Source organism: Oncorhynchus keta, chromosome 24 (assembly GCF_023373465.1).
Source record: "Oncorhynchus keta strain PuntledgeMale-10-30-2019 chromosome 24, Oket_V2, whole genome shotgun sequence".
In the NCBI taxonomy this organism is placed as follows: Eukaryota; Metazoa; Chordata; class Actinopteri; order Salmoniformes; family Salmonidae; genus Oncorhynchus; species Oncorhynchus keta.
This window is the reverse complement of record NC_068444.1, coordinates 30,270,691-30,280,146: the sequence shown is the minus strand read 5'-3', so window position 1 is coordinate 30,280,146 and position 9,456 is coordinate 30,270,691. Positions and strand designations below refer to the sequence as shown.

General features: G+C 40.7%; 1 protein-coding gene across 1 annotated transcript; it reads right to left on the bottom strand.

Moving 5' to 3' along the window:
* Positions 1-11: 11 nt before the first annotated feature.
* LOC118402986 (PHD finger-like domain-containing protein 5A) lies at positions 12-9,384 on the bottom strand. Its single transcript, XM_035801399.1, has 4 exons — positions 9,053-9,384; positions 8,639-8,662; positions 2,066-2,232; positions 12-197 (listed from the first exon to the last, which is right to left on the bottom strand). The coding sequence occupies exons 1-4, from the start codon at positions 9,102-9,104 to the stop codon at positions 108-110; spliced, it is 333 nt and encodes a 110-aa protein (XP_035657292.1). The 5' UTR covers positions 9,105-9,384; the 3' UTR covers positions 12-107.
* Between the last annotated feature and the right edge of the window lie 72 nt (positions 9,385-9,456).

Genomic DNA, 9,456 nt, shown 5'->3' with positions numbered 1-9,456 from the left:
ATACATTGCAGTAATATAAAAGAAAGCTTTATTGTATTGTCAAAACATGTTTACAAAAAGAAAAGTAAAAACAAAACTGAAGCAAAGCATGTTGGACTGTCCTGTCTTCACCTCTTCTTGAAGCCATACTTCTTCCGTTCATAAAACAGGTCCGTTTTTGAGCTGCCCAGGTTCACAATCTTGGGGCATCCGTCTCGCTGTAGGGTCAAACCAAGAAGTGTAGAGAGAGTAGCAAATGGTTAGTGCAGGTATAAACCAGTGGCAGTATAGAAACCAAGACACCTCAGTGTGAAAAAAAATGAGCTTAACGGGTAGTACTTATTGGGAAGGTTTTATGACCAGCTGAACATGTTCTGAGCCCAGAAAGTATTCACACCCCTAGACTTTTTCCACATTTTGTTGCATTACAGCCTGAATTAAACATTTAGTGAAATTGAGATCACTGGCCAACACACCATACTGTCAAAGTGGAATTATGTTATTTATGTTTACAAATTAAAACAAAATAAAGCTGAAATGTCTTGAGTCAATAAGTATTCAACCTCTTTTTCGTGGCAAGCCTAAATAAGTTCAGGAGTAAAAATGCACTTAACAAATCCCGTAAGTTTCATGGACTCACACTGTGCAATAATAGTTACATTACTTTTTAATTACTAACTCATCTCTGTATCCCCCCACAATGATCTGTAAGGTCCCTCAGTCCAAGAGTGAATTTCAAAAATACATTCAACCACAAAGACCAGGGAGGGACATTTTCCCTCAAAGGGCAGTTATTGGTAGAGGGGTGAAAATAAAATGAGTTTCATTTTATTTAACTAGGCAAGTCAGTTATTATTTACAATGATGGCCTACACCGGCCAAATTCAGACGACGCTGGGCCAATTGTGCGCCGCCCCATGGGACTCCCAATCACGGCCGGTTGTGATATAGTCTGGATTCGAACCAAGTTGGCTGTTGGTACATCTCTAGCACTGAGATGCAGTGTCTTAGACCACTGCGCCCACTTGGGAAATGAAATGATACAATGTATCAACATTGCTCGCTGCTCCAATCGAACAAAATGTACAAATCTAATAACAGAAGACTCATCAGGGTCTGAATCTCCACTAGCCATCGCAAATAAATAATATTTGTGGGGGGAAAATGAAGAAAAAAAAAACAGACAGGAATAGCTGTGTGTGGAGAAGCAGATGAGTGAGGGCTGGTAGGGATGCGGCTACAACTGATATGTCAATGAAAGTGAAGTGGATATTATTGAACCTGCATACAATAGACTAGTAGTGGCTGTTGCTTAAATTCAACTGACTTTATAAACATTGTATAACAGGAGCCAGCAGGTTCTTTAGATCGGTCTGACAGAAAAAGTCACTAGTATCATATGAAACGGTACTAGGGTGTTCTAAAATGTTGGCATCATGACGTTTTGGTGCCTGTATACCTGTGCAACACTATTAGAAAGCAAGACCACTTTGACAGACAGGAATCTTTATCATCTCTTTCCATGGGAAATGCTTTCTCCTTTCCTCTAATATTTATGGTACACCATTGTCTTCTAACAGGTGGTATTACTCATATGCGATGCTCATCCCTCAACCGACAGAATCGTTGCGCTATCTGACGTGAGACAATGGGTATAAACTGGATTGCTGAAAATTACTCTAAATTATAGAACCACTTTCATTTCAATTTCCTGCTTAGACATCTATAAATTGTTTACAACATTAAATGTTGTGAAAGGAGTAGAAATAAAATTACATTTCATTGGTCACATACACATATTTAGCAGATGTTATTGCGTGTGTAGCGAAATGCTTGTGTTCCTTGCTCCAACAGTGAAGTAGTATCTAACAATTCACACAAATCTAAAAGTAAAAGACTGGAACTAACAAATAAATAAATATTAGGTTGAGCTAGTTAAAGAAGTACCTGCTGCACACTGTTGAATTATCCCATATAGTTTATTCCAATGTAGATTATATTAACTATACAGGAGCATTCAGTGTGCAGATCTTCCTACTCCTTTTACAATCAGTGTGAGAAAGGGGTGAGAGGGTAGGACACCTACATCTTTCTCCTGGATGGTGCACTCCTTGCAGTAGTAAGCATCAGACACCCCAGGACCTCCACAGATGACACAGCGCCCCTGGTACGACCCGTAGTTGCATTCGTCACAGATGCGCACCAGAGTGCACGGCCTCACATACGAATCACAGATCACACACTTTCCATCGCCTGGGAGAGTGGGGAGAGAGGGATGAGTGTGTTAATGCAATTTTGAACTGAGCCATGCACATAAACAAAGCCATCAAAGTGTTGAAATATATAACCATTCAAAAGTTTGGGGTCACATAGAAAGGGCTTTGTTTTTGAAAGAAAATCAACTTTTTCAATAAAATAAAACAAATTGATCAAAATACATATAGGTGCAGAGCCCCATTATCAGCAACCATCACTCCTGTGTTCCAATGGCACGTTGTGTTAGCTAATCCAAGTTTATCATTTTAAAAGGCTAATTGATCATTAGAAAACCCATTTGCAATTATGTTAGCACAGCTGAAAAATGTTGTTCTGATTAAAGAAGCAATAAAACTGGCCTTCTTTAGAATAGTTGAGTATCTGGAGCATCAGCATTTGTGGGTTCGATTACAGGCTCCAAATGAACAGAAACAAAGAACTGTCTCCTGAAACTTGTCAGTCGATTCTTGTTCTAAGAAATGAAGGCTATTATTCCATGCGAGAAATTGCCAATAAACTGAAGATCTCGTACAACGCTGTGTAGTACTTCCACCATCACAGAACAGCGCAAACTGTCTTTAACCAGAATAGAAAGAGTGGGAGGCCCCGGTGCACAACTGAGCAGGAGGACAAGTACATTACAGTGCTTAGTTTGAGAAACAGACGCCTCACAAGTCCTCAACTGGCAGCTTCATTAAATAGTACCCACAAAACCGTCTCAACGTCAACAGTGAAGGCGACTCCGGGACGTTAGCCTTCTAGGCAGAGTGCAAAGACAAAGCCATATCGAAGACTGGCCAATAAAAATAAAAGATTAAGATGGGCAAATGCATTTCTTATCAATTGATGTTATTTTAAATGGACAAAAAGCTGCTTTTCTTTCAAAAACAAGGACATTTCTAAGTGATCCCAAACTTTTGGGATCACTTAGAAATGTCCTTGTTTTTGAAAGAAAAGCAGCTTTTTGTATATATATTTGCGCCCCTACTGGATGGAAATTACAAATGTAATGGCTGTGCTCAATGCAATGGTACTTATAAATGTAGATCCTTCAAACACCCACAAACAGGGAAATCGATCCCAATCAAAGGTGTTATTACGTGCTCCACTAAGGCAGTTATTTATCTTATAACTTGTCCTTGTGGTAAAAATGATGTGGGTAAAACAAAGCGTGGATTAAAAGTACGTATCTCAGAGCATCGTAGCACCATTAGGTGTAAAAACTTGACTTACCCAGTTGCGGCCCACTTCTTGCAGGCCACACAATTTCGTCTCTGCGTTATATTGGCATCGAACATGTCACCCTCCCTAGGAGAGGGGGTGACCTTGATAGTCTCTCGTTTTAACAATACATTGTCTGGATCTTTCATTTGAAGACGCTTGCTTCCTTCGGTCTCAACGTAGACTTTGATCTGAAGCCATTCTTGTGATTATTGTGACTTTGCCATTGTAATTGTTTGTAAGCTTGTGAAGTCGGAAATTAATTTATGATCGTATGATATCCATTTGTTGTTTGTATGCTGTTCTTTGTATGCCATATTTGATAATTAACCAATGATATTAGGCCACTCTTGGCCATGATTACAGACGCATCTGCCTTTTGACACTACATAAACGAGTCATCCTGCAGTGTTTGTGATTATACCCTGATGAAGACAGCTTGGCTGTCGAAACGTTGGTAAATTACATTTTTGCATCTGAGCTCCTAGAGTGTGCGGCTCTCTTTTATTTTCAAGTTTTCTACTCCGCTAGCCAGCACCTCGCCTAAATAGGTGTGAGTTTCTTTTTCTTCTAGAATGCTGAGTAGAACCAAAACATTTGATCATATTACTCCAGTGCTAGACTCCCTACACTGGCTTCCTGTTCAGGCAAGGGCTGATTTCAAGGTTTTACTGCTAACCTGCAAAGCATTACATGAGCTTGCTCCTACCTATCTTTCTGATTTGGTCCTGCCGTACATACCTACACATACGCTACGGTCACAAGACGCAGGCCTCCTAATTGTCCCTAGAATTTCTAAGCAAACAGCTGGAGGCAGGGCTTTCTACTATAGAGCTCCATTTTTATGGAACGGTCTGCCTACCCATGTCAGAGACGCAAACTCGGTCTCAACCTTTAAGTCTTTACTGAAGACTCATCTCTTCAGTGGGTCATATGATTGAGTGTAGTCTGGCCCAGGAGTGTGAAGGTGAACGGAAAGGCTCTGGAGCAACGAACCGCCCTTGCTGGTTCCCCTCTCTCCACTGGGATTCTCTGCCTCTAACCCTATTACAGGGGCTGAGTTACTGGCTTACTGGTGCTCTTTCATGACGTACCTAGGAGGGGTGTGTCACTTGAGTGGGTTGAGTCACTGACGTGATCTTCCTGTCTGGGTTGGCGCCCCCCCTTGGGTTGTGCCGTGGCGGAGATCTCTGTGGGCTATACTCGGCCTTGTCTCAGGATGGTGGTTGAAGATATCCCTCTAGTGGTGTGGGGGCTGTGCTTTGGCAAAGTGGGTGGGGTTATATCCTTCCTGTTTGGCCCTGTCCGGGGGTATCTTCGGATGGGGCCACAGTGTCTCCTTACCCCTCCTGTATTTATGCTGCAGTAGTTTGTGTCGGGGGGCTAGGGTCAGTTTGTTATATCTGGAGTACTTCTCCGGTCTTATCCGGTATCCTGTGTGAATTTAAGTATGCTCCCTCTAATTCTCCCTTTCTTTCTCTCTCTCGGAAGACCTGAGCCCTAGGAGCATGCCTCAGGACTACCTGGCATGATGACTTCTTGCTGTCCCCAGTCCACCTGGCCGTGCTGCTGCTCCAGTTTCAACTGTTCTGCCTGCGGTTATGGAACCCTGACCTGTTCACCGGACGTGCTACCTGTCCCAGACCTGCTGTTTTCAACTCTCTAGAGACAGCAGGAGCGGTAGAGATACTCTGAATGATCGGCTATGAAAAGCCAACTGACATTTACTCCTGAGGTGCTGACTTGCTGCACCCTCGACAACTACTGTGATTATTATTATTTGACCATGCTGGTCATTTATGAACATTTGAACATCTTGGCCATGTTCTGTTATAATCTCCACCCGGCACAGCCAGAAGAGGACTGGCCACCCCTCATAGCCTGGTTCCTCTCTAGGTTTCTTCCTAGGTTTAGGCCTTTCTGGGGAGTTTTTCCTAGCCACCGTGCTTCTACACCTGCATTGCTTGCTGTTTGGGGTTTTAGGCTGGGTTTCTGTACAGCACTTTGAGATATCAGCTGATGCACGAAGGGCTATATAAATACATTTGATTTGATGCTGTATGGTCAGAAAGAGTTTGACATTGTTACCGCCCGTAGCATTGAACGCAGGGGAAGCCAGCGAGCAGTTGCCCCCCCCCCCAAAAATCTAAAATAATAGCCAGTCATTATTGAGCTAAACCGAGTGAGTTCAGCTGTGAATAGTCCTGGCGCACCAAAAAACAAACAAAGGGAAACCAGTTTGAATTTGGCTTCAGACCAATCAACATCACAAGCCAAACGTAATTATTGACCCATTAAAAAAAAAAAAAAAATCATCTCATTGTATTGTTGTTCTCCGGTGGCTAGCTAGCTAAAAAATCATCCCATTGCTAAATTAGCCATGGATGGAGAACGGGATTTAGAATGTGGCTTTACTTAATTCTCCATACTGTCCAATGATTACAAAGGCTATTCTGATCCAACCATACATTCATGCATTGTGCCCCTGGCCTGAGAGGATGGAAGTTCAACGTGTAGCTAGATGTAGTAGGCAAATGTTAACTAGCTTGCCTGGCGCATCATTGCCCATTAAAAGGAAGTTAGGCTAGCAAATCAAGTATTTTAGCAAGGTAGCCCAGGACAACAAAAACTAAAAGCATGTACTATATGACAGAGTCATAGACCATTTAGGCAAAATGAAAGCGGATGGTATTGGCGTTTCTCTACAAGTACTTGCACACACACAGAAATCAGTACCATGGACAGCACTTCATATTTAGCTTACGTTGATTGAACTACTAATAGTTTTTGTTATCACTGTATTAGACTATGTATAGGTGATATTAGATGAAGTTTAAATGGTGCTGGAATAGCGGAGGTTGTTCTGTCGTCTAAAAATGTTGTAAACATTACCTTGCTTGACCATGCTGTTGGTCATGTAATTGTTGTTACATGCAATATGTTTTGTGGACTTCACCGGACAGATGTTGGTCACCGGTTTTGTAATGAAGCAAATGTGTGGTTTAATTTATTCTGCCACTGTCTTCTTATTGTTATTGTCTCAGCCTTAGGCCTATATAGCCCAGTGTCAAGACATATGAACTAACAGGTTATAGAGCAAATGAATGTGTTGTGATAATTGTGTTGCAATATGGCTATTTTTTTTGGGGGTGTTGCACTAGACTAAACTTCATACGTATTGAGAGATAAACATTGTAACGCTTTCACTGATTGGATAACCCCGCGGGAAGTGTTATTCAAAAGCATATAAAATGTCTGGATTTGATTAGAGCGTTAAGCGGCATGAAAATTCAAACCCGATGCTACCTGATCTGCTACCTTGCTAGCTATAGGTGCTCTTGGGTAAATAAATTAAACTAGCTCCAGCAGGCAAATCTTTGAGAGTGAAACCTATTACTGTAAGGAAACAGCAGGGAGCAGGTATCGAACCCTCAACCTTCGAGCCCGAGGTCCGGCGCGCAATCGACTGTGTGCAAAAGCATACTCGTGCGGCAGAGTCGATTTCCGTGCTTATAAACCCAGGGTCGTTACATTACTGAATTGTACTTTCCTGATTTATATGGTCTGGAATTACAAACATCGTTTAAACCATGATAAAGCAGAAGAGAACATGTAATTATGGTGTAGCATATGCGGCCTACAAAGTTATAAGTATAGGCTAGCGAATTTGATTTTGATATAATAGGGCCTCTTTGTATAGCTAGTAGGCTGACTCTATATATATATATATATATATATATACTGTACCTCCCATAATATTTCCAAATGTTATTAGCCTCCCACCCTTTTCTCTCGCTATTATTCCTTCCTCGCTTTCAACAGTTAAATGAAATAAGTTGTCCTTATCTTCACCATTCTAATGTCATCCTTTAATAATAATAATAATAATATAGGACTAGATTTAGATGCAGAAGGCTTTCACTTCTCTTGACAAATATCAAATGGTTATGGGTCTGAATAAATAAACTGCTATACCCTACCTTGTTCACGCTTCTTTCAATCTACCAGGGAGTTCAATTGGGCTGCTGTATTTAACATTCAGCAACAAAGAGCTTGCGCCCCTCTTCGAATAGTGTATTGGTATAAGAAATGCAACAAACAAAAAAATGTCCAGCAAGCTATTCTAGTCTAGCTATTCCTGCATGGGACTCCGAAGGGCTAATGAGCGGTAGAGGCCAGCGGAGTAGAGGTGCTTGCATATTGCACAAGTGACATAGGCTATAAGTTAGAAGCTTATTAAGATGGCGAGGAACCTCCTCGTGCAGTACAAAACATGATTTAATATTTTCCTGAGTTCTCTGGTTTTTGTAGAACCACCTGCAACTGGACATTTAACCTTTCCCGATTTGAGAACGATGAAAGTAGCAGGTTCGTTTAGGAGCATGTTAGTTTAAAAATCTATGGCAACGTTTTGTATCAGCTAAACTGTATCCTCGAGTATGGAAACATAGTTGTCACATATCTTGCGTAACAAACTGTAACTAGGTAGGGTATGTAAAATGGGGTCAACTTTGAGCACCTGTATCTCCTGAATGCATTGGCAATCAGGTCCAAAAAGTCACCTTCTGACCACTTCGGCCAACCATGTATGAAAAAGTTTTATTTAGCCCAATATTTTACTAAATGAGCCTGACTGTTACTCCTTAGTGAAAGGACCTTATATGTTCTGTTTAAAGGTCGAATTGGCTCTGGAAGCCAAACCAGCCAAATACTCAATCTAAACGTGAATCGATTCTCAATTGCGATACGGCTCTAGAAACAAAAATCCCTCTACTTTCATATCAAATCAAAATAATTTCACAAATGCAAAATACACACTGTTTTAAGACGGCTGCAGCCTGCAGTCTTTAGGTGACAAAACGTTTGTGGCGCCTGTCTTCCATTTACACAGGTGTTCCGAGACGCAGATAGCTAACGTTAATTAGCACAGTGCACAGTCTTCAATCTGCTTTCCTTAAACAAGCGCTGTAACATGGAAATGTGTCCGCTTGGGAACCCTAACTCTATAAAAAATGTATCGATTAAACATTTTATGTATTGCCAATGTGAAAGATAAAGCCCTTACGCTTTCAAAATGTATTCATGTTCAAACCGAGCGTCGCGGCCCTTAACAACCCCCGAGACATGACCCTATTTGAGACAGACATGAATGTAAAGTTGTAAACGTTATATTGAAACTTACATTTCTCGCACAATCTTCCAATAGCTGAAAAGTAAACAGAAATCAGTTACTGAAAAGGATTGTACAGTAACTTAGCCAACAAATAATTATTTAATGAAGCTGGCTACGCGAGTAACGTTATGCAATCAATAAAGTTGAGTCAATTTCGCTTGAATATAGCTAACTATAACGTTAGAAGGCATGCCAAAGGGTTGACGAAGAAGCAAGTTATGGTAACGTTAACTAGCTAAATGAATGAACAACATTTGCTAACTGCTCCTACTAGCATGCTCGTTAATGTACTAGCTTAGCTAGCTAGCCCCTATCAACAAAAGGCTTGAGCACAGCAATAACCCATTCACAGCACGGATCATTGCTGACAAGAAGTTAGTAGTAATACAATCATATGCGGTAAAAATAAAACGAACAGCTTACCGACACCGGCTTGTTTTCTACAAAATATCAAATCTGGATGATGTTTAGCCATTGTCGTCGAACGCAGGGCATGCAATGGCTATGTTGAACTTTGACCCTTTCTTCCTTTCTTTTGGTTTAGTTCCTTTTTCGGATCATATTATTTTAGATTATTTCACGTTAGTTAAAATATTATGGTTGTGGATATGTTAGTGAATTAATCTAGCTAAATTCAAAAGGAGAATAATAGATATGAACTGCACATAATTCATCCCGGGGTCCTTGCAGCTAGGTATACAAAATATTAGATACAAAATAAAGGACTTAATGTTTGGCATTCATGTTGCATATTAGTTAAGAAAATATATGATATATACATTTCTGAATTCAAAATTAGAGTAGGACACAGAAAAGCTATATTTCTA

Bases quoted from the DNA above. Each gene is read 5' to 3' on its own strand.
- LOC118402986 (XM_035801399.1), bottom strand. From the start codon at position 9,104: ATGGCTAAACATCATCCAGATTTGATATTTTGTAGAAAACAAGCCGGT. The intron at 2,233-8,638 runs GTAAGTTTCAAT...CCACTCTCCCAG, and splicing joins TGGAAGATTGTGCGAGAAAT to GCGATGGAAAGTGTGTGATC. The intron at 198-2,065 runs GTAGGTGTCCTA...TTGACCCTACAG, and splicing joins GCACCATCCAGGAGAAAGAT to CGAGACGGATGCCCCAAGAT.